Here is a 25,395-nt window from a genome sequence, read left to right on the forward strand (position 1 = left end):
CTCCAAATGAAGAAATTACCTCTAGAATCTACCCAAAGGCAAAAGTTATAGATTTTACTGGTAACTATAGTTACGTGTAGCTCCTTACTGAAGTGAAATGTAAATAATGTGTTATTTCAGAAGGCAATCAGTTGTTTAAAGAGAAAAAACACACACACACACAAAAACCACCAAAACAAATGCGATCTATGCATTTTTCTATGTAGTATTTTTCCTTCTGAAAATTTTATCTGAGGCTGCTGAGAATTTCTGGTGCATTGCACTGTGCATGTAGAATACAAATCTACATTATGTAATTCCTTTAACCCCCCGCAATCAGTATAATTAAGTAGTACATAGGCGCTTGCTTTCCTGACTAGATCTGTTTCTTATAGTAGAAGCTTTTAATAATATTTTCTTAGAAGTAAACTTTACATTGCTATGATTCGTGACTGATATAAGGAAATCAGTTTGGTTAAAACCCTACAGAAAAAAGAAAACACAACAATACTTGCATTTTCCCAAAAGCTAAGCATTTTACTCAGCCAGGAGACCATAATTACTGTAAATAAAAATGATTTTAAAGGGTAATAATGCAAGTTCCACTACCAATACATTAAAATAAAATACAAAATATCATGTAAAGTATAACCTTGAAATCTGAGAAAGGTGTTGTCCAGGCTATTTAATAGCCATTACATGGTTGAGGAGTGGGAAGGCACTGAAACAGTAAATGTCAGTCTGCTGGCTTATTTCCCTCACAGTCCTAATGACAACCCTAATACCAGCTCTTGATTCACTGCTATTATGCTCCTCATTGTAAGCAGATGTTAATATTTTTGTATAGAGACTGAAAACATTTATCAGTTGTAAGTATTTGTCACAACTACCTGTAGTTTCAGAGCTAGAAGAGAATCTTCTGCACAGCACTGAAAGGTCCTCTCTTTCTTACTTGATTTTCCTTCTGTTTTCAGAAGTATGCCAGCACATTTCTACCTTGCCCTCCACTGTAGTCAACAGCAAAATTTTCTGTATCCCATTGAGGGTACAGAATCAGGCTTTAAATCCACTGAAGCAAAAAAGGAATATCACTGCCAATATTATGCATATCATGCCCCCATCTGAGGACTAGTGCTCTTCTGAGTGTTGTTTCTCACTGAACAGTTGTTCTGTGTGCTTTGTCATTCACAGACGGGTAATAGTTCAGTTTTATTTATTTATTTGTGAACTGGTCACTTGACTGACAGGATACGCATCCTGTTCTCATCTCTTGATTGATTTATTCTGCTCTTGCTTTTAATTTTTCAAACTTGTCACCTTTCAGCTGTTGTTTCTGTTGTATTCACTTGTCAGCTTCAAAACCACCCATTTTATCCAAACTGTTGTAATGTATTGGTTTTGTATCACCTTACTGAAATTGTGTGTTTTTCAAGACACTGAAGATGTCTTATCCCATTTGTACCTATTGACATACAAATGGTAGCAGCACCTAGATTGCATAAATAAACTAAATGAATCTAGCTCATTACTTTGCCACCTATTGTACGTTTTTAGCTTTCTCAGCTTACAGAGTTTGCTAAATTATGCATGTTTCTATTTATAGACAAAATAATTGGAAGACTGACCATGGATCTGGAGGAACGAGGGATTCATTTTTCAGCAATTTATACTGCAGTGAGACCTTCAAGGGTGAGTAATCTTCAGTGCCTAGAACTGTCGAATTTTTGGCATCTAACAACTTAATGTTTACAGAGGAATGCTGTAGATAATTTTCAAGATTACACACACAAGCAATCTGTATTATATGAGGTTTTGACCAGAAATGATTGCATGAACTTTTATATGCAATAGCTATATCACATAATTGCTAAAGCCTTGCTAATCTAGGAGATATAAATTTGCTATGCCTTTAGTTGCCTTTAGGACTTAATATTATTTTTAATGACTGTAATGTTAAATATTTTTTAATTTAATAGTTGTATAGTGTGGTCTACATGGAACATTATTAGGCTTTTCTCATGTCAGTAAAGATGGAGTATAGTTAATTATCTGAAGGCTACTAATTTATTCCTTTTTAAATTAACTGGTTTTATTCCCTTTAGTCAATATTCAGTATTTACAACTGGAACGCAAAGTTTGCGCTCTTGCTGATAGTCAGAACATCATTTATAGATCATCGTATCATGTTAGCAGTAAGTAGCAGTACAGAATATTTATTTATGCAGAGTTATCTGTTTTGTATGACATACTGCTTGTCATCGAGCAATATTTGCATTTTTATGTGATTAAATGAAGACAGTCGTGACTCGAGGAAAACAGAATGCAATTCCCACTATAGAAAAGGGGCATAGGAGAGATGTGCTGTATCCTAAAAAGTACCTACTTTGAAAGAAACTTATCTGATCCAGTGGATAACACACCTGAGCTCCTAATATGGTACTCAGTTTAATTTGAATTTTTAATTCAAGCTCAGGATAATGTCAATTGAGAATACAGAAGTTATAATTTCCTTGTTTTGGCAACAGGAAAGTCATTACTGAGATTGTCTAGATCTCGTGTGAGCCCTGCAAGCAGGATTTTGAGAAGTCAGTGAGTTTTCAGGAGGGAACACTAAGAACAATTCACAGTTGTTATTAGCACAGGAACAACAGTTGGAAAACCTGCTTTATGTGGGCATGGAGTGAAATCTGTTTAGCTTGTCCAAAAGAAGAGTAAGAATCAACTTGATTGAACTTTATAAATGTTCTTTAAACCAAAATTGGATGGGTTCCTCAAAGGTGTTGTGAGTGCAATTAGAAGTATTCTGGATTTTCGCAAGCAAGATCTTGAATCTCTACCTGTCCAACAAGATGCTTAGAATGGTCCCTTCATACCCCAAGCAAAAGGCTAGTTCTGCTGAAGAAAAACAAGAAATTTCATCAACAATCTGCCCTGTAAACTTAACTTGATAGAATGGGTTTTCAAGACCAGGGTTAGAGTACACAATAGGAGCAGCGTGAGGAAGCTCACACTGATATTCTTTGTGATGTGTGTTTCTTATGGCAAAGGAGAGGACATGAGTCCAGCACTTAGGATCTATTTTTTTTAATACTCCGTTGTGTTTTTTTTTCAGATGAAGATCCAAAATAAAAATAAAAATTATTTCATTACTGTGGTTCTTTACTGAAATCAAAGGGACACAGGCATTTGTAGCTCAAATTGCATTTAGAACAATTGGAATGAAAAATATTTTTAATTAATGAAAGAATTGGTATCGAGAGAAGGAATTTTTAGAGCAATTTTAACAGTTTGTTGAATTTCAAATCTATGCATATTTCAACAGGCTTTCTAAATTAAAGTGACTTAGTTTGAGCAACTGATGTACTTTTAAATAATTAAAGCAATGTATTTTAAGATGTTCTGCATTTTAAAAAGTAAGCAATTTACACTTTTCTTAATTGTATAAATTCAATGCATATTCATATAAAACCATTTGAAGTATTTTTTTCCTAAAATTACTTGAAGTTATTACAGTGCATTCAAGGTTATCAGCTACTGTACAGGGCTAGGAAAGGCAAAATGGAAAGTGCCTTTGAGGGTTCATCTATCTATGCATTTGCATGTAACCTCTTCTTAAGCATATATTGCATATCTTTGGTGTGCTTGAACTACAGAAGATGTGAGCTGTTTTGTAGCCGTAAGTTAGAGGACTGATTCTTTCTGCTTAAGCTATAAAGACTATATTCTATGATCTTGGAGTTACCAGGTCACCCCACAGTGATAACCAAGAAGACCACTCTATATGGGAAGTAAAAAGCTTTGATCATGTGGGAAAAGATTTTACAGTACTCAGTACATTTGAAAATCAATACCAATCACTCTCGATGAAAGATTTGCATTTTCTAAGTGGGCTTTTTCCTGCTGATGAAGGAAATGAACTTTAAACATGACACTCAAAAAAAAAAAAAAGCTCCTTCTGATCAAGTAAATTAATTTTATGCAGTGAAGCTCCCAAACACTGGGACTCTGATACATCTCTCCCTATAGCTCTGCCTCCTTGCTCTTGGGCAGTTAATAGAGTTAATGGCTTCATAGCATCTTGTTGCATTCATTCATTCTTCTATCACCTCAAGCAAGGAGAATAAATGTGAGAATGTGAGAAATACATATATTAGAAAATATTTCAGACTGGTATTTTGCGGAAAGTGATTTAATGAGACAGAAAGTAAAACTCTCCTATGACTGAGTCCCTTTTCTGACTTGATGAGGAAGAGCTGTTCAATTTAGTCAGTGCAGCCACAAATCCCTTTGGGCTATCATCCTTATCAGTTGATAACCCCAATGCACTATGGACATTTATTCAGGCTGGTTCCTGTTCTATTCCAGTTTCAGAATTTGAAGCTGGGAGATAGAGTTAAGTCTCTGAAACAGTATCTGTTTGAAACATGGAATGGTTTCACTGACCAGATGATAATTCCTCTGGATATCCCACTGTGTCATAATGGAGCTTTCTTCCCCCAGCAAGGCACCTGCCATGTCTCCTGACTCTTGTTCCAAAATACTTTGCCTTCAAGATGTGGCTGAGTTGGGCTGGCACTGGGAGAGTGGTTTGTATCACCTAATTCTGGGCAACCAAAATGTAGATGTCTATATATGACGTCATCAACCAGGGCTCTCTTTACAAACAAAGGACTGAAATGACCTTTTTAGAACATGTTTTTTCTGAATATTTTGTAGGTGACTGGTGCAGGATGAGAAGAAACTCACCCTTTGTCTCTGACAAGCATAAAGGCATCCCACAGGCTTAGGCCACAACTCAACATGTACCTTTAGTCAGACAATTCTCACTCAGTATTTCTCATCTTGTTTTCCATTAAAAAACGTAACCTTGTCCTAAGACTTGAGGATACCTTTCTTCTCTGGAAGGCAAGTCATCTGGAAGTCATTTTCTTTTATCACTGCTAGCTAGTTTTTTTGGCTTGTGGTTGTAATGCATGACGTTGTTTGTGCTGTTGCAATTGAAAAGGTTAAAAGACTGCAGTGACTAAAAGATAGGTATGCCTCAAATCATAAATCTCATCATGTTTCCCATTCTTCAGGTCCTCATGCCATCCATGTCAGTTTTTTAAAAGTTTTCTTCTGAAACTTCTGCAAGACAACTTTATAGTTGTCTTGTTGGATTGGATGCAGCAGAGACACATATTGCCAAGTGGAGATTTATGGCTACCTCCCAGCTGATACTCATTTTGCTGACACCACTTTTTACAGATGCATTGTGAAGTGCTGTTTAAACCTTCTCTGCTGCCTCCACATTTTCAGAGTTTCATCTGCCGTGGGCTTTTGACTGCTTCACTCTACAAGCTGTCTGCTCTAGGTAGCATCTATGTTTCTTGAGTCTTTGATCCCACTCAGAGCCAAGCAATCTGAGTTACAAGATCTTTATTCAGCCATAAGTAACATGGGCATCCATAGCACAAGTGACTAACTCTTAAAAAAGTGTCTCTTGAAGGTGTAAGATCCTCAGATGATACACAAGCACGCCTTAGCATAGAAGAGTTAGGAAATGTTTCATCTTCTTTCGCTAGTGCTTGTTGCTGCATTTTCTTTCTATTTGCATTCTTTGCATTTTCTAACTAATGCAGTTTGCAATGCTGCATTTTCCCTTGGCATCCAGCTTCTCTCTTTTTTGTTCACCACTCTGAGGAGACTAAACTCTGCAACAACCACCCCACTGACTTCACAGCTTCTGATTAATGGAATGCTTTTAACTGTTAAGTATAATCAAACATTATAATATGATCTTTCCCATGAGCTGAATGTTAGAAAAATGCTTACAATACCATTTGCTGGTGCTGGGGTTGTAGGGGGGATGCCCTCATGCATCTTGAATATGGGAACTCCCTTAATCATTTACTTCTGTATTTTTTACATTTGAAAGAGCAATTATAATTTGACAGTGTAACAGAGCATCAGGGCCTCCAACTTAAAAGGAGAAGCCACAGGAATACTTCATCCTTTAGTCTTCTCCCTCACTTTAGAATTTCATTATCACGAAAAATAAACTTTAACTCGTAGATGAAGAATATGCACTTAATTATTTCCCTGCTAACTCAGTATTTTCTACTTAGATGAGGTGTAGTCTTTTTAAATAATGACAGAAGAACTGCTTAAGGCTGGTTGAAGCCAGTTACGTGTTGCTCTAGAGGAAAAAAAATGAACAAAACATGTAGCCAAATTAGCGTGGAAATTGAATACTAGGGATGTGAGAAATGCTAGCTAGCAATTCTGTATGATTCAGTTCATGTGTTAGTGGGGAACTCAGGGAAATAACTGCAAGCTAGTGTTTTACCTTTAACCCTAGACTTTGCACTGCTATTTTGTAGACATGGGTGTTAAGATTTACTTAATTTAAACATCATTTTGCAAGTTTACCTTATATTTTATGTTTATATATATATGTATATCGACTTCATTGGGAAATGAAGGTAAGCACAGAACTAAATTTTTTTATCTGATCAGAACAATCTTTTTTTATTTTCAGTTTCCAGCTTCTTAGGCTATAGATGGGTTCCAAATAAACCATATTAGAAAGTTGTAAGGTGTTTAAAGCTAATGACTGAGAAGAACTGGGATGGGGGAGAGATGGTGGAGAAGGGCACATGTGAGAATGATATGTTCTAAGAAATCTGTCTTAGGAAAAAAGGAAAAGACAGGAAAGGGGAAAATACAGGTATAAAAACTGCAACAAAAACTCCTAGAAATACATTAATGTATAGGTCATAAAAAATAACAGATCAAAATCAAGGTATAAGACTAAAATATGATAGAATAAAGGGAATACATAACTATAAGCAAGCATATTGATATGGCATATTGGCAGGTATGTTAAAAATTTCTGACAGGAAAAATCCAAGGTAAAGATTTTATTAGAATAACAGATCATTAAAAGACTGCTGCTATATCTTAAAGATGTTTGGATTCAAGCAGAGAAAAGTATTTTATTCCCATAGACGCTGGGAAGACTGAGGCTGTGCAGAGCATCCAAGCGATATGACCGTGAGCTAAAGATTCAATCCTAAAACTGAAACAGACCATATATCTGTGACATGGTGAATTCATGGAATCAAAGAATGGCCTAGGTTGGAAGGGGCCCTTAAAGATCATCCAGTCCAACCCCCCTGCCACGGGCCAGGACACTAAATCAGGCCACTCAAGGTCCCATCCAACCTGGCCCCTAACACTTCAGGGATGGAGCATCCACAACCTCTCTGTGCAACCTGTTGGGCTGCTTCTTGGGCCTCTCTGCTTTGGATCAGGTGAAACTTTTGGTGATAAAGGCAAATGCAACCTGAACTGAGAGCAACTGAATGTGCTCAGAATGGAGAATGTCCTGTTTGCCCTCTTAGCTCCACTAATTATGTTGACTGACTCTGTTCATAGATAGAATGCAAACTGTTTACAGACAACATACTGAAAGCTAAAACTTAATGCCTAAAAGTGTTTTTTAAAGACTACTTCTCTCCCCCTGCTCCCTCCCTGCATGGAAATGTCCCAAACTGTCTTATGACAGTGTGACAAGAGTGAAGGAGGTGAAGCTATTAGAAGTAATTCAACCAGGCTTAAAAAGTGAAAGTCTTGTGTGCATTCAGAAAATGTAAAGGAATATACATTCCTATAAGCTAAATGAAAAATCATACGGCAAACATTTTGAAGAATAATGTGTGAATGACATTAAAATATAAAAATACAGTAGACGGGAATTCTTTCAGAGCTCATTGGATCTAATCAAAATGAGGGAATCAGAAAAATAAGTGACAACACAAAGCCAAATGAACCTATGTGTTGATAGTCTCTGTGGTGGAGTATAGAGAACTTCTCACTTCAAAGACTTTTCTAGTAATCATCCAGCCTCAAAAACCTTTGTTGTTATTGAGCTGGTGGTAGAATAGATTTCAGAATAAACCAATAAAATGAATATTATCATATCACCAAAGTAAGATAATTTTCACCTAAATTATAAATAAAACAAGAAACCTCCTAACTAATTATCTTAACTACCATGATTTCAAATGTAAAATTATACATTATAATTTATATGTGGACATATATAAGTTATAAATTAGTTTGGCCTTAATCCCAGAGGAGCAGGAGGTAGCAAGTATGACATGGGGTTTCAAAAGAGGTTCCATATATCTGGGAAATGCAACCAGGAAACCTGTCTTCTGTACTGGCCAAACTGGTTGAAAGTATAGGAGTAAATAAGTGAATACGCGAGGAAAATACAGTATGGGTTCAGTGTTCTTAGACAGGTGTAAAACACACAGGTAAAGTGATCCTATTGCTTCAGTAAAAAGGGTAAAAAGTGAGGTTATTTGGGGGCAGAAATAAAAATTCTGAAGGTTGGAAACATGGATGAAAACAAAGGATCAGTGTTTACGCTGGAGAGTGGAATTACATATGGATACATGTGGAGACCTGTTCTGTTCCAAAGAGTATGGAAAGGGGGCCGAAATCTGAAGACACTGGAGTTTGTCGATGTACTGACAAGTTAGAGAAACAACTCACAACACTGTGTTACTGGGTGATAAAATGACAGATGAAATCCAGTGTAATGGAAATAACACACATAAGGAAAACCTTAAATATGCATATTGCGCCGTGGTGAGAGGCTGCTATTTCTCAGAAAAGAGATTTTGGTGTGACTGTGGGCAGATCTCTTGGAACATCACAGCACTCAGCAGCAGGATGGATAGAAAGCAGAAAGTTAGGAATTACTTGGAAAGGAAAAGGGCAAAGCAGCAAGCGTCAGTTATTTCACTATGTACATGCAAGTCCTTGGTGAGTGCAAATTTGGGAGTGACATAATGTGTGCAATTTTGGCCACCCCATCTCCAAAGGGATACCTTACAACTACATAAATAATAGACATAAATAACTACATAAATAATAAGACGTAAATATTATATATAGGAAAAGCAATAGTTCAAGGGGGAAATAATAAAAACATCAACATGGATAAGCTTAACATGAAGTAATTATTAACTATCTCTGGCCACTGTTGATGATTATCACCACTTACAGACCACAACACAGGAATTAAGGAGCACCAAATTCCTTAAAAGAAACAAAGTAAACTGTTTTTCACTTTACATATCTTTGGATGACAAAAGTAGGTTGATTTCAGTGAAACTAATGGAAATTAACTTCCTTCAGGTAAACTAATGGAAGAAATATAGGAAGGAAAGATCGATGGAAGAGCCCATGTTCGTTGCAGTGAACATAGAGACTCTTTTCAGCTCCAAAAATCTCTATCCCAAAGATGACAGGAATCAAAGAGGGTATCCTGGGACAATTGTTTTTATTTACCCTTTTCTTAATCATATCAGCCTGTTAAGATCAGTAGCACTGGAAGTGAGCTAGGTGGACCTTTGGTCTCACAGCATGTAGCTGGTCTCATTTCTTTGCTTGGCGGTGGAAGGTTGGGATATTGACATAGCATTTCTCCAGAACAGGAATGTAAGAGGTAATATGTAACTTATTTAACTAAAGGCCATAAGCCGTAAGAAGCAGCCAACAGACTAAAAAAAGCTCTGCTAAAGGAAGTTTACAGGCTTTCCTCCCCATGCTTGCCCGTTGGGTTGTTGTGGAATTGCCGCATGAAAATGTGGCAGCTGCACATAAATCATTGTTTTGTTGGCAACTGGGAAATCTATAATAAAAAACAACTGTGTCAGCTGGAAATCAAGTAGTTGTCACCCCAGGTTCTGTGCAGTTTTCCGTATTTCACTGTAGTGAAACAGGTTGGATTTTCAAGATCCCTGTCAGTAAGGATCTACAAATTTCTTCTGGGAACTCTGAATCCCTTCCCCATTCATTGCTACTACTGATCAAAGGGAACTGCATCTTCTGATCAAAAAGAAATGTATTTCCCACACCTTCTCCAGACACCAAGACCCACAGGCATGATCTTCTTCAGAGGCAAACATGCATTCCCATTTTGAGGAAGTCAGGGGTTAGAAATGGGAAACCAATCCCATATGCTCAGTCACAGCACGTCTCCTCCCAGCGTGTTCCTCAGGCTGACGTGCAAAGAGCTCGGTGCTGTGTGATAGGAAGGTTTGTGCATGTCAGAACAGCCTCATCCAAAACATCGACCTGCTTTTCTTCTTGTATTCTTTCCCATTATGGGAAAATAAATAAAATAAATAAAGCTGAGGAAAGATACATTTGGTGCAACCACTGGGCTACCCCTTGAACTGGCAAAAGCATTGATACCCTGCACCATTTGATTTCTAGTGCAGTCTCTGTTGTCTGTGCTAAAGAGAGAGATATTAAAGGAATAAAGACATACTATACCAGCACATGACATAAAAAAAATGCCAACAATCAGTAAAATACACATTCCCAACACTGAGAAGTATGTGTTATCTAGTGGCTAGAGGCGGTATAACAAACTCCTAAGCTTTAGTCCATCCAATCTGTAACTCAGTTAAAACTAATTGGAAGAAACATCAGTTGTTGTTTTTTGTTTGTTTGTTTGTTTCAAATGGCATATTTTATTCTACCTCTTCTTACATTTTAGAAAAAAATTCATTCACTTTATATAGTGCAACAGGCTGTCTCAATTTCAAAAATTCAGTGGTATTTGCTAGGAAGACATTTTGTGGAGCAGTTCTAGATCTGCTGTATCTGTGCATGTAATGGTTGTGTTTTTCCATCTTGCCAACTCTTACTGTGTCTGAGATCTACTGAAGTTATTAGACCCTATCCAAAGCCATCAGCTAATGACTTTCTGCCATTTGAAACAGGAAAGAGGGACCATCATTATTCATACATAACCATTGTGCATATGCAGCCATTAATTTGTAGATACAGCATACATGCCTCTAAAATCAGAATAGCTGCTGCTAATTTTTTTTGTGTAATTTTCAAGCATTTTTATTACTTTAACAGAAATATATCCTTGCTTTAGTGATGGATAGTTCTATTGAAATGTTCTTTCTAAAAGTTACTTTTATTAAATAATACTGGCTTTTCCATAAAAATAAATCAACCTGGAATTGCATGCAAGCCTCTGTTCACAAAGATAGCACATTAGAGCTTTAGCAGACCCAGTGAAGAGTTAGGCCAGGGTGGCCACAAAATGTTGACAGGCAGTTACAGAAGTGTTCGTGTTTTGAAGTACAGATTTTTTTTTTTTTCTTTCTGAGGACCATACTGCCTATCCCTTCTAGCTGACAGCTTTAGATTCAAGAGGATTTCAGTCAACTAATATAAGGTATCTTTCTTTTTACCATTCTAGCTTAGAAAGTTGTCAGACTTAGAAAATCATCTGATTTCAAAAACTTGTGAAGCCAGTATCTTTTGGGGACATAGCCCTGTAGATTTAATAACCTAGAGCCTTGCAGAGCTGTGCAGCCACCTGAGAAGGCACCAGTCAAAATGCAGCAGGACCAGAGGCAGCAGTGGGAGGGCTGTGGCTCACCAGGCAGATCTCCAGACTGTTGGCCTCAATAATGTGCCGGGATGCTGTAAAAGCAGAGGCAGATTTGGCCAGCGTGAGGTTGTGGTCTTTGTGGTTTCTGGGATCCAGCCTAGTGTCATAGCACTGTATTGGTTCATGTAGGCTGACCAGCTCACTCCAACCTAGCAGGGGAATCTCTTGGGGAATCTCTTATTCTGGAGCTTTTGTACAACCTGTGTCCTTAGTGTCACTGACAGATATGCCCCCAGTGAAAAAAAAAAAAAAAAAAAAAAAAAAAAAAAGCCAAGAAACCCATTCTATTCCTGCCAAAATGCCACTGGCATCTTATTTAATTTGTTAATGGAAGCATTTCTGTAAAACCCATACATAAAGTGGTGCCTGACATCAAATTTAATATTACATAGCATATTTTGTTCTTGTTCTGTCCTTGTCATTTTACGAAAGCCTCAATGTTTACAATTGTAATGCCACATTGCAGCTGTTCTCCTCTGATGGGATTTCTGTTTTAACCCAAATGATCGAGTGACTTCACAGATGGATATTTAATGATTCATAAACAGCATCATCCTATGTTTTAGTGCACTATATAGTATGTAAGATGAACCCTCAGTATTCTAACCACTAGATATCTCTGCCTCTGGGGCTTTCAGACAAAACACTGACAAAATCCTGGAACAGAATAAGCTGGGTTTCTTGCCTTATTTTCAGCAGAACTATTGTAAGGTGAATGTTAGATCCTACTTAGCCTGCTTTGCTGTTGAAAGCTGTTTCCTTCTCCCCAGTATATGCTTTCCTTATGACCCTAATGATCTTCCTTTGTGCTGCTCCACAATTTTTCTCACTGTGTGAACTGCCAACAGGAGCAATTGATTGTGATTGAACGAAGTCCCCAGCCAAGCTTGCTATTGCCAGGCACTGCCAGGCCATTGCCAGGCATCTGGTCACTGAATGCAACCCCACGGAAGTGCTGGAAGGAAGTTGGTCTTTGTTTTCTAATACACCTCACCTTACAAAGTTCAGCTTTCCAGAGTTTTGCAAGGTATCATGACAAGGGTCAATAACTACCAGCCCCAGAGGTGGCAGTCACACCCAGCTTCTGGCAGACCTTGCATGTTTTGCTCTCATTTTTTGTTCCTGTTGGGCTGGAAACTGTCGGGAGATGAAAGAGATTATGAAGTTGAGATTAATAACAGGAGGCTGAGACGTGTTCCCTGGAAGGGTTAACTAAGCTGCTGGAAATACAGCAATTCTGAGACAAACCCAGAAGATTTTATTAAAGTTTATCAAGAAAAAAGAAAGTGTAGTAATCTTCTTCCAAAGTGCATGGATGTTAGTTTTAAGATAAGTTTTGTCTAGACTTCATGATGTGGTTTTCATTTATATATATACCTTCTAGCTTACATACACTACTGTCAGAAAAATTAAGTGGATTACTGAGTGTAAGAAAGCAGAGTAGAAGGTAAGCACTTTTTTATTGATTTTCTGTTTTAAAAAATGCTTGTTTCATCTTCCCTGTCCAAAAGACCCAGTTTGCTAGAATTATTGGCCTTTGCCTTTTGATTCATCAAAACTAGAAAGACAGTGCCAGTCTTCCCTCACAAGTGCAATTAGTGCAAGTTGTGACTTCCATGTTTTCTCCAAAGGGGTTGTGACACACAGATGGAGATGCTGAAAGCAGACTGTCATTGTCACATTGAACAGGGTATTTTTACAGGGCGAATCTGACCATCTGAAAAACAGACCAGTATTTAGACTATTATTTATTAGAGATAGACGTAAGGAATTGTAGGAACAATATGCAACTTTTTAAAGCTAAAAATTCATTTCATTGAATTATCAATAAAAATTGTGATTGTAACCTAAAATACTGTCATACTGTCCACATCCTTGTCTTCAATTTAAGAAAGGCAGGGTGGTGATAGGCTTCCCAGTGTTGCAGATTAGTCCTCCAAAGTGCTACGGGATCAAAATAGTAAGTGGAGGAAGGGAGACATTTGTGGCTGTTGAGGTTTTTAATTCCCCCATCACTACTCTACATTTTGGGTAAAAAACAATGTTGGCAGCTCTCCCAGCACTATGATTAATACATTTTGCCCCTGTCTGCATTTTTCAATGATGTAACCTACCAGACCCCTACCTAGCCTCAGTCCAGTCTTCAATACATGTCTGTTTCTTCTTGTTGCAGCAGAGTCATCTCATCCTTTTTCACATCTCCCATGGCAACTTGGATTCTACATACAGACATAAGAAAGTGGGGAAAACAGTCAGCTGGAGTGGGTATTCCCCTCGGCAGTCTAAAAATGATGTAAAATCTGTAGTGTCTTTTATCCTTATGGCAGCATTGCCTGAAACGGGGCCCAAAATCTAATGTTAAAGCTGGGGAGATTGGCATCAGGGAATTTTCCTTGAATGATAAATGTGGTAGATTCTCTGCAGAATTAATTCTGTATTACAATACAAACTCTTAGTACATTTTTTCCTCTCTTGTACTCTAGATTAAATTGAATTTAAGTGACTCAAACAAATTTTAAAAATTTGGTAGATGACCAACACATTATTTTAATTGGAATAATTTGGGGTAGTTGTCCTAAATGAAATTTAAGGTGGTGAATTTAATTGTAGCAGCTCTCTCCACTGCTGCATATTATGTTTTATACATATTATGTTTTACTTTCTAAAATCAAGATCTTTTTATAGGCCAGTTGCTACTCTTCTTTAGGTTAGCTGAAAAAGTTTGTTATAAAAACCAGTTAAAAGTTGGAGTGAGAAAATAACAGGAAATATCAAAGTTTTCTTTGGAAAACTGGGACTAGTCTGGCATTTGTAGATGTGCTTGTACATCATATACATGCAAAAATTCCCTGTCTCATTTCAAGGCCTTTCAAGTGGAATGATAATCTGAAGTGCTGCATGTCAGAACCTTTCTCTGCATTGGGTTTTGGCACGTGCATGACCCATGCTCACTCACTCACCTCTGCACCATATGCAATTGCACAGGGAATAGCCACGTTCTCAGTAAACAGAAATCAAGAGATCTTATACAACCCTGGGGCTGCAAAAGAACAGGCCTATGAAGAAGCACATCTAGCCATAAACATTTGTACTGCCAGTGCAGGTTGTGTTTACACAGGCCACTAAACTGGCTGGCTCTGCTGCAGTGCTTTTGTCCCCTCTAAACAAAGTTCTCCAAATGCTTGGTCATGACTTGGATGCTCTCCACAGGTCATAACAGCACTATGAGTACAAACAGTACAGGACCTAAAGAGGTCCTTATCTTTTAGAGCCAGGCTTACATTTGCCCTTTAACACTCATGTCCCAGCCTCACTTCTGTGAAGAATCCTGGGCGATGAGATGCAGGATGGTAGGTCACAGTCCTCGAGCCGTTTGGGTTGCTGATAGAAGCATGCATGGCTGGGGAAGGAGCCTTCAGATGATAATGTGAACCAGTAAGCTTGGTCACATATCCTTCAGGGCACTAAAATGATAGTAACTGTTAATAAATGGTTGCTACTGACGTAACATACCTCATTTCTATGCAGTCTTTTTTCCCCCTGCTCTATCAGAATATTAATGAAAATGTGAAAAAGAGGCCGAGAGCTCCACTGGGCAAAAGGACGTGCTACTGAAATTTATTCCAGTATCTTGATCAGGCTTATAGTTGCTTTACAAAGGCGCAAAATAGCATACAATTCACTTCATTGTGCTAGCATGTGGTGATCTTATGAGTCCCTACCAACTGCTGAAGTGGAAAAGGAGAAAGTATAATCTAAGAAGTAGGCCATTTTCTAGAAGTTTCATTTCCTTTTTTTTTTTTTTTTTTTTTTGGAGGATCCCATTCCATTTTCAGCAATGCAAATTAATCTTGCTTTGAAAACACGATTCCTGCTGTGCACCTTGAAGCATGACCACGTTAAGTTCCTTACAATAGGACGTTAAGGTCCTATTGTAAATGCCCTCAGATATGTAGCTCTGTGCTCTCCATCTGGATCTGCCTGAAGATGCATGAAGTCAGCTAGGATAAAAATGAGATAAATGTATAAGAAAATTGTCTGCTTCTATTTCTACTCTACCAAATATTGTTCTTCCATGGACTAACCTTCTGCACAGGGCATTTGGATGTTCGTACTTTCTGTAATTTTTTTCTGTATGTGTATCCATATGTATGAGCACTACACATACCCAGTTCCATACTTTTGGCAGGTATTGTCATAGTTGAGTTGTACATAGATTTTGAATTAGATAATATTTATTTTAAAGCATGTTTCTCTCACTGTTTGTAACTTAGAATCTGCGTGCACTGGTGATTCTGGTCAGTTTGACATTTTGACTTAAAAAAAAAAAATCGTTGTCAGGAAAAGTGTCTGAGTAAAAAATGTAACGCCTCAGATCTCACAATCCAAACAGCTTACTCTGTCTTATACATAAACATATGGAAATTGATTTTTCTAAACCAAGTTTCTAAATTTTCATGAATCTACCCAATGCACATTTTTACATGCTTTGTTTCCCTTGAAAACTCTATTTTAGTTTTACCTCATGCTGTTTGCATTGAAGTGATTTGGTGTGGAGGGAAGGAACAGTTTAGAAATTTAATTCTGGTTCTGATAACACCTGCAAGTGCAATTACTTGGGACCTGTGCAGTTTTAAGATATGTAAGCTTTACTGTGTTATGGAAGTTATAAAATATCAGGTGATTTAAGTATGAACAGAAATTTCAAATTTGAAAAACTACCTTGAAGTTGTGATAACCTACCACCTTAAAATGAGATAGTTAAATGAGTAAGAAAGGTTCATTCAAATGAGCTTCTGGTAATTCCTGATAAGCTAGGCATCTACACTGGAAGTGTTCGGGAGTTTCTGAGTGTAACCAGGTCATCCTGCAAACATCCCTTGTGGAAAACACAGTTTAAACATCCTCTGGGTTCAGTTGCAGCAGGGCAGAAATTTTATCTCTGTCAGTTTTAGTTATTAAGCAATGAAAGTCAAAATTAGTTGCTGGTAGGTAAGATACTTTGCAACTTAGCATGAAAGACCGTAGTTGCTCCATCAAAGCCTGCATTTGAATCTGAACTTGCTCAAAAATTTTTGCTACCCTGATTTGGGGTGGGATTTAATTTTTTTAGTATTACGTCTAATTTCATATCTGTGTAGATGATGGACAGACATGTACCTTTGGGTTCACATTTCATATTGGAAAGTTAATTCAAACAACAGGAATTAGGAAGAGCAGTAGATAAAATGTGTAGTTCATTTAGTAGGTAGGAAATTACATCTTAATAAGCTGGGGCTTCTAGCTCTTGAAATCTAGGAATCTAGACTTGAACATTGTATTGAAAAAGCCTTCCTCATCAAGCATCCTACTCAAGTTGTTATGAGGAGTAGATCTCCAGACGATTTAGGGCAGGAACATACAGAATCACAGAATGGGTGAGGTTGAAAGGGATCTCCGAAGGCGATCTGGTCCAAACCCCTTGTTCAAGCAGGCCAACCTAGAGCAGGTTGCACAGGACCATGTCCAGGCAGCTTCTGAAGATCTCTAAGGAGGGACTCCTTAGAGACTCCACGGTCTTTCTGGCAACCTGTGCCAGTGCTCCATCACACACTCAGTAAAGTGCTTCCTGACATTCAGATGGAAACTCTTGTGTTTCGGTTTGTGCCCATTGTCATCTGTCCTGACACTGGGCACCACTGAAAGGAGCTTGTCTCCATCCTGTTTGCATCCCCCCTTCATGTATTTATATACATTGCTAAGATCCCTGTAAGCTGTCTCTTCTCCAGACTGAACAATCCAAGTTGTCTTGGTCTTTCTTCACAGGAGAGTTACTCCAGTCCCTTCATCATCTCTCTCCAGTAGCTCCATGTCTCTCTTGTACTGAGGAGCCCAGAACCAGACAGTACTTCAGTACAACCTCACCAGTGCTGACTGAGGAGAGGAGCAGGATCACCTCCCTGGACCTGCTGGCAACACTTTGCCAAATGCAGTCCAGGATACCATTGGCCTTCCTTGTGGCAAGGGCACAGAGCTCACTCGTGTTCAACTAGGTGTCCACCAGGACCCTCCAGGACCTTTTCTACCAAGCTGCTCTCCAGCTGGGCAATCCCATCTTGTACTGGCATGTGGGGTTGTTCCTCGTCAGGTGCAGGACTTTGCACTTCACCTCGAAGAGCTTTGTGAGGTTCTTGTCAGCCCATTTCTCCAGCCTGTCAGGTTTCCTCTGGATGGCAGCACAGCCCTCTGGTGTATCAGAGAATGAATCCAGGGTGCTCAAGGAAAGAAAGGGAGACAGCCTGACATTTAAATGGAACACAAGACTGGCCAAATGTAGCACCAAAAGTGAGGTGATACATTTTAAGATAGTCAGGGGTGGTGGTGTGGGGGAGAGTAGAGCGGGACAACACAACAAAAAAAAAGGAAATTATAAAAACATTGAAAAGTTCAAACTCTCAAAACCAGAGATAACTGGTAACTGTTTACTTGATTTTCTAGATTTTGACAGGTTGAAGTACCATTATGCTATAAGTCTGTACCAATGGATCAGTGAAACAGGTTTAATCAAATATATTTTTTCTTCTTGCAGTGCTTGCAATTTTTCTAAACTTGACACTGAAAAGAACATATTCGCAGTGATTCTGAATTCCAATGGTTGCTTTTTGAATTGATGACCTTTAACATTAACATACAAACAGCCATTATCTGCATCCCAGATTTTTGCTACAGTATCTTTCGGCAGAGCTGATGTATTGGAAGAGCTGGGGCTGGTCGTAGTGCTGGTGTTGCTGTCTGTGGTGAGGCTGAGATCTTTGATCAGTCTGAAAATCTGTACGAAAACTGACCTCTTTTGGCATGAAGGAAAGGGAAATTTCAGAAGAAGGAATTGAAATGTACTGATATTTGGCTGAGACGTGAATGCTGAGTGACTTCTGCTGTGCCTCAGCCAAAGCCCAGCAAGGAGCATTATCTGACACCATGCTGGGAACAGCACCGCTGCACTCAGCACACAGCAGCGTTCTAGCATCATTTTTAAAAGGATGCTTTGCAAGGAAGTACTGTGAAGATCCCTGTTAAAGCAAATGGAGAAAATGCAAATGTACAGTCAGTTTGGTATCCTGTCAAAAGCTTTACTGATGGCAGGTTATGGGTAGATGCAGTTCAAAGTACCAAAGGAAGATCTAGTTCAGCTAGCAGGTATATGTCTTTGGGGTGCTATAGTGCAACCTTTCACATGGTTGTGTCACATCAATTATCTGGTCCTTTCTGCACTTACATGGAACTTTCTGATTTTTGTTTTGTTTTGCTGTTAATGGAAACAGAGACTTTATGTAGTTATCTGATTTCAACACTTGGCTTAGTTGTATTATGACCAAATTTGGAAAAATGACCATTTGTCATCTAAGCGTGATATATACAGAGACCACACCGCAGATCATGGTACTGGTTTGGAGGCAAGGACTGGGCTAAGATACAACCTACAAAGCGAAAGGGAGTGTAATCATCCTCCTTACTCCCTCCATTCCCTGAAAGTACAGAATGACCTCTTTATTCCTCTAGCTGTTACAAGAAGAGCAACAGCTTCACAGAGATGTGGTCATAGACCCATATTGTTAGAAATTAAAAGAAGCAATGACCACAATCGGGACACTTCTCTTATTGATGTACACAGCTAAACATAACCATTGAAAAGTCAAGAAGTACAAGACTAAAAAAAAGACATAACCACCTGCTGAACTTACATCCAAAAATTCCACTTTGGAACTAGTACAAAGTGTAGCCTGTTTCTATGGTTCATTACCATTCATAATTTTACCCAATGAAAATTGTGTTTGCCCAGTATTATTATTATGTGTTTGCAAGCTTGCAATTTGTATTTGTTTGTAATTTCAAATATATGAAATGGCCCCATATCTTTTTTCTTGTCTCTAGCCATTCTGTTTGGAACAGCCAACAAAAAAACAAAAACAGCAATGACAGCAAAACAAATGAATGATTTTGGATGTAAGGTCTGTTTGCTTTGAAAAAGATCGGCATGTTGGTGCATCAAAATATTGCCAGATCAGCTGTGTTTCTCCTTTCCAAGAGAGATGATTCCGAATGAGGAGGGTTGGGTTGCAAATGATGAAAGGGAAGAATTTTGTCCAGGCTACTTCTGCTGCAGGTTCAGTTAGTAACCATGGTGTTCATTTGTGAGCTAAGCCAATGTAAATTGCACCTTTTTTTTTTTTTTTTTTTCCCTTGTACCTTGTTTAATCAGGTCTTGTGTTCACCGCATACCTGAGATCTAAAATGCCGTGAATAAATCCAGACAAACAAGACAGTGACTCTCAGTGTGTATGGTTCAGATTAGGTAAAGGTGAAGGGGTCACTAAGCAACAGAATTAAATATGCTTTAATGATTGAGAGCATTGCCACTATGGGTTGTTCCTAAATAATCTAATTGATTTACAAGAATTCAATGTAAACACTATCAATTTCTCAACATAGTATCTTGTCATTTGTAGCTTAGCATGGAATATATGGTATGGGGAAGACAATTTTAATTCAGTAAGCTCATGTTTGTGCAGTAACAAAGGAATAAGAAGGCTTATTCTGAAATATGGAGGCAGGGATGTGGTGGGGGGGGTCTCAGCTTCAAACTGAAGGTTGGGGCAAGCAGCAATCACTGTCTTTGGTTCTGCAGTGGCTCCCAGGCTGGGGTATTTCAGATAGCCTCCCTCCAGCTTGAGGGCTAAATTATCTTGAGTTGCTGTGAGGTATGCTTTCTGGTTTTGAATGTGCTGAATTACTCCAGCGACAGGTACCTGATAGAAATAGACCTTCAGGCTGAAGGGGTGAGTAGAAAGGCTGGTAAGTGCTTGGAGGGCATTTCTGCAGAGAGGTGACTGCCAGGCTCCTGTTGGGTGTAGCTGTCCTGCCTGCCTGTAGCTGTGCAGGTGAGGACCTGCTGGGCTGCACAGTCCACAACTTTCTCTATTTTCAGTCACAGAAATGACTGAAACAAAGCCTGCTTTTAGAAATGTGACTGGCAAGCTGGGTTGCCTCTCTTCTTCAGCATGAGTAAATTTGTTAAAACAGGTTCAGTCAGAGGAAACTAATGGATTCCTTAGTCCCTGACACCCCTTCTTTACAGGTAAACGCTCTTCTGGTTTATATGCCTGTTCAGAGACCAAAGGGAATCTTTATGTGAGAGCCTCACAACAAAGTACTGGCGGCAGAGCAATAGAAATAAAGCTGCAGTCTCATGACAATATTCTAATAGCTTTCTTTTTATTTTAAGGTACTTTAAACTAATCCCCAAAGTCAGCCCAATCGCAGTCTCCGATGCAGCATTGTTTTCAGCTATTAGCAGGTGGTTTTTAAAGCCCTCTTTAGATGATATGCAGGGCCCACATAGTGAAGTCAATTGTTAGACAGGATATAATTTAGACTTCAGCTCTTCCTCTCAGTTTGAAATAAAATGATTACATTTCAGGAGAGCCTAAGGGAAGATTAAAAGTTTTATATCAAAAGTTGAATATTTTCTTTTGTTGTACACTCTTCTTTTAAAGGAAGTGGTATTCATTTAAAATAATGCATGTTCTGATGTATTTGAAAAGGAACTACTGTGAATTAAAAAGGAATTCATAAAGTATGCATGTATGGGAGAGGAAGATTGCAATCTTTGTTTGAGTGTTTAGTCAAAGATTTTTACTCGACCCGTTCTGCTTTGTTCACAGAGTGAGATAGCTATCTGCAAAGATGCACTGTAAATAACAGATGGCCCACAGCGTTTAGAGGGCAGCAGTTAATGTGACAAAATCTTTTGGGGCTCCTCTCCACAGACAGGTTATAAAGTGGTATTATAGCTTCTCTTCCAGACTGGAAGAAAAGTCCTTGCCTGGCTTTAAACCTGTTAAAATGGTTCCAGGCAATAGTTCCACATAATTACGGTTCTGGTAACTCCTGTTATGACTCTCATTTCTTGTATCCCAAAGTTATCCAAGGGCAGAGGGCACTTGTAGAATACCAAGCTGTAAAGCTGATGTGAGCGTTCAAAACAGATGGAACAGCACAGATACGAACAGAGTAGGAAGTAAAGAGTGAGACACAAACAACAGAATAAAGTTTTTGTCCAATGCAATCAACTAGGTTTTACCATTTACATCAGTGGGAACTTTTTTAGCAAAGGTGCCCTGGGAAAAGGGGCAAGTGGCACTGCTGGCACTTCCCTTATACAGAAAGGCACTTCTTATAAAGAAGGCACTACCTATTAAAAAATTCCTGCAAGCACATGTATTTGCGGTGAAGTCTCATATAAGAGTTCCCCATCTCAGCCAAGTGAGCATAGATCTTCCCAAAGCCATCAGAAGAGCCTAAATATAACACTGCTATTTTTAAGTAGCCTTCTTTCATGCTTGTTAAAATCAACAGTGTGAAAACTGTTGTCGTTACTAAGGAGTGTGGCCACTGAGCTGGCAAGTTGAAGTTTTCTTGTGATTTTATCACAGGAAAGAGGTGAATTTATTTCTGTTTATTCTTCTGTAATCTATACGTATATTTCTTTTATCTGCTAACAGCAATGCATACTACTATCTTAAGGCAGCATTGACACAGTTTTTATTAATTTACCTCATGTCAGTGGTGCTTGTTTTCATCCGTGGACACCTGACCATGGGAACAAAGGTTAATACCACCCAATTAACCTCCATACTGCTAATTAAAAAGACAGACAATTATAAATATTGAGGTCAACTACATATCTAAGAAGGATGGGGGCTCATGGGAGAGAATGTTAAAGGTCTGTGTTCAGTTGACATCATCTCTTCCAAAGGTGATGAATTGTTAATGTGCTGTTGTTCCAGATTTCTAGAAGAACTGAAACGATGTGGAATTTAAGACGACAGTTACTGGCCACTGAGGAAGACAGTTCATCATATCCTCCTGTGAATGTGACCATTGGAAATAATACTTGCATCCTTTTTTATGCTGGTAATTTCAGCCTCAAAGCCAACAGTTCAGTTTTTATAGATTTGACAAATGCAACATTTGTAGTCCAGAATGTGGACATTTCTTCCTCTGTGTGCTCCAACGTCAACACAACGTGAGTAGAACAAGAAATTTCACTTTTCACATATATGTGGTTCTGAAAGCTAATCAAATGAAACAATGAGAAGTTAATAAAGGATAAATCTTTCTTCTTCCAAAGCACCCAAAATTTGCATTTTGCATTTAATATTCTTGGATGAAGATTGAGTCAAGATCACAGAGATTGTTCAGATGCACCCTCTATTTTTCTATATTTTTTTCCTTGTACATTACTTAGTTCCTTGTTTGTTTATATTCGGTCCAACCAGGTTTCTCTGTGCATGATTTTACAGTCACAGAGATCTCTGCTGGCATTAATGAGATGATCGTTTCATTGTAAAATTCCCTTGAAGTGGAATATTGCCAGTTGGTAGGTGGTACTTCAGTTGGAAGTACTTTAATGAAACATGATCTCTGTTTTCCTTTATTTTGAAGCACCTGTTCTTGGGTAAAAAAAAAAAAAAAAGACTATAGAAATATTTTGTCATATTTTTCTGTGTACTTTTTGTGCTGTGAACCTTTGCTACATGACTTCTGTAATTGCCTATTGATTCAGAATATTCCCTCTGATTGAAATGTCACAATGATCTAATTAAAGCTGACTACTCTAACATTAAAAATCTTTTTCTTACTCTCAGACTGTCATTAAAATACACAAAGCCTGTGAATGGGATCAACAGCCTAGAGATAAGGTAACTTATGATTTACTCTTAAATAAATCTTTGTGATGTATAAAGCCCATTTGTAAACTAGGACAAAGAAAAAAGAGGAGGAGTTAAGTGAAAATGTTTTTAAAATCATTATTTTGTTTCTTTGTGGAGGAGTTATCATAGAGTAGAACAATTATAGTCTTTATATAGAGAAGAATAATAGTCTTTATATAGAGAATACATTAGCATGCTCAGGTAAAGTTCTGAAAAAGTAGTGCAGGCAAACAACCATACTGTAACATAGTGGCATATAAAGCATCTTGTTTTGCTCATAGGATCAGAACATAACCCGGTCTCAGGGAAACTGAACTGTAATTTGTAAATAATTCTAGTAGCTGAAGTCTACCAGCATTGCCAGGGTTGTGTTTAGTGGTGATGAGGATTACAAGTGTACTCTGTTGGAGTTTGCATGTGGCTAATGAGGGTTGCAAAAACTGGTAATTTTTCTTCTCTGTGGATGGTGATAAGACCAGGATTCTTCTACCATAAGAACAGGGAAGAGAAAATATGGAAAAGGAAGACCTGGCATGAAAACTCAAAGGGAAAACTTGTTGCTGTTGCTCTCACTAATACACTTCAGAGATGAGGATAAAAAATCAACTGCTGTTCCTGCTGCTGAGGAAAGAACTGAGGTTTGTGGACCAGTAGTTGTATGGCAGTCCTCACAGCAGTAGTAGATGCTTTCTTAAGCTCTGGCAAAGATAACATGGCCTTTTCATTTTGGTACCTCAGTAAATTGCTTAGTTACAGGCGAAGGATTTGGACCAGGTAGCTTGCATTAAACTGAATTTGCATGTAACAAGGACCTGTCTTGACGAGAGCCAGTTATGTGTCTGGAGTTGTGTTTAGAGTGAACAGACACACTTGTAGTTATGATCAGAGGCCGTGATAGGTGGCAAAACAATGAATATGCTTTTCTATTTAAAGCCTTACCACTATCCTGCCCCTCCAAAAAGCATCTAGAGCTTCATGTGTGTAGACACAAAAATGCCTAAAGTGATAATTTTTTATATGTGAAAAGTGCTTAGCAATATAAACTGGGATAGAGGAAGAAAGGGCTGTGGGGTTTTTGGCTTTCAGGGTAGCCATTGCTCAGGTATTTGCTGATCACTGGTCTACTTCTGGGAGGAAGTGATTGCTTTTGCATCAACTTTTTTCCTCTTTCCTTCACTTACTAAACTGTCTTCAACTCAAACCACAAGTTTCTTTGCTTTTGCTCTTCCTATTCTCTCCCTTGCCCCATTGGGAGCAGGGAGTGAGCAAGTGGGTATGTGGGTGCTTGGCTGCTGGCCAACATCAACCCATGACACCTCAGAAGACTTTGTAAAGAAAACTTTCTGCTAAAGACACGCCTTGTCATTTGCGTTATTTGGTCTTATCTCTTGCTTTAAGAGACAATGAGGTCATTTTAGCTACTATTTGCTACCATAATGTGATGTTGCATGGGGTGTGTAATACATACTCAACAGAACTAGAGAAATCCATCGATCTTTCATGATAAAGGAGCACATTATTTACTTTGCTTATCCCACTGTGTCTGTTCTCAAGGACTTCTAAAACCCACAGATACATTACAACCTCTGGTTGCTCACCTTCTGGTTCACTTCAATTACATTTCTTGTTCAAGATGACTTTTTAGTAAGAGCACATTCTGCCTCTGTGAAAAGGACACAAGCAGAGCAAAGAGGTGGGAAGGAACGCAGGATAGAGCCATGACTGCGTATTTTTCCCTGTAAAGGCCATCTACTTAGGTGTAGGGGAACATTCCCTGAAGAAATAAAGTGACGCCAGACAAGAGCACGTTCAAATAGCTCTATTTGTTCCTCAGTAAAATAAACTCTAACCTCAGCAGCATGAGCTAGATACACTACTTGCCCTTAAACACCACGAGTCTTCCACATTAGGCTGAGCAGCTAGGCATATCCATCTCCTACAAGCAACTGCAATAGCTGCCTTGTTATGCAAACAGCTGCCTCTCCCTCTCCCTCCCTCCAGCAAGAGCAGTGGTCAACCTCCTGCACTTACCAAAATGGGGTGAGCTGCTGGGGAGCCATACGAGAGGGCTTCTGGCTGTGCGAGTTTTAGAAGAGTACACTAATGCTGCAGCAGGGGTAGGAGCAGCGGGCTTTTGCTGGAAGAAAAAAAGCATCTCGGCTTTCTCAGCAGCCGATGACCTCCAGC

General features: G+C 38.6%; 1 protein-coding gene across 1 annotated transcript in view; it reads left to right on the forward strand.

The window, feature by feature from the left end:
* The window catches only part of ATP6AP1 (ATPase H+ transporting accessory protein 1), a 55,550-nt gene that overhangs the window by 21,785 nt on the left and 8,370 nt on the right, over nucleotides 1-25,395 (forward strand). The window contains exons 6-8 of the mRNA XM_027458052.3: nucleotides 1,583-1,668; nucleotides 22,282-22,520; nucleotides 23,143-23,196. Of these exons, the coding sequence (XP_027313853.1) occupies nucleotides 1,583-1,668; nucleotides 22,282-22,520; nucleotides 23,143-23,196 (379 nt within the window). The remainder of the gene's footprint in view (nucleotides 1-1,582; nucleotides 1,669-22,281; nucleotides 22,521-23,142; nucleotides 23,197-25,395) is intronic.

Source organism: Anas platyrhynchos, chromosome 1 (genome assembly GCF_047663525.1).
Source record: "Anas platyrhynchos isolate ZD024472 breed Pekin duck chromosome 1, IASCAAS_PekinDuck_T2T, whole genome shotgun sequence".
Classification (NCBI taxonomy): domain Eukaryota; kingdom Metazoa; phylum Chordata; class Aves; order Anseriformes; family Anatidae; genus Anas; species Anas platyrhynchos.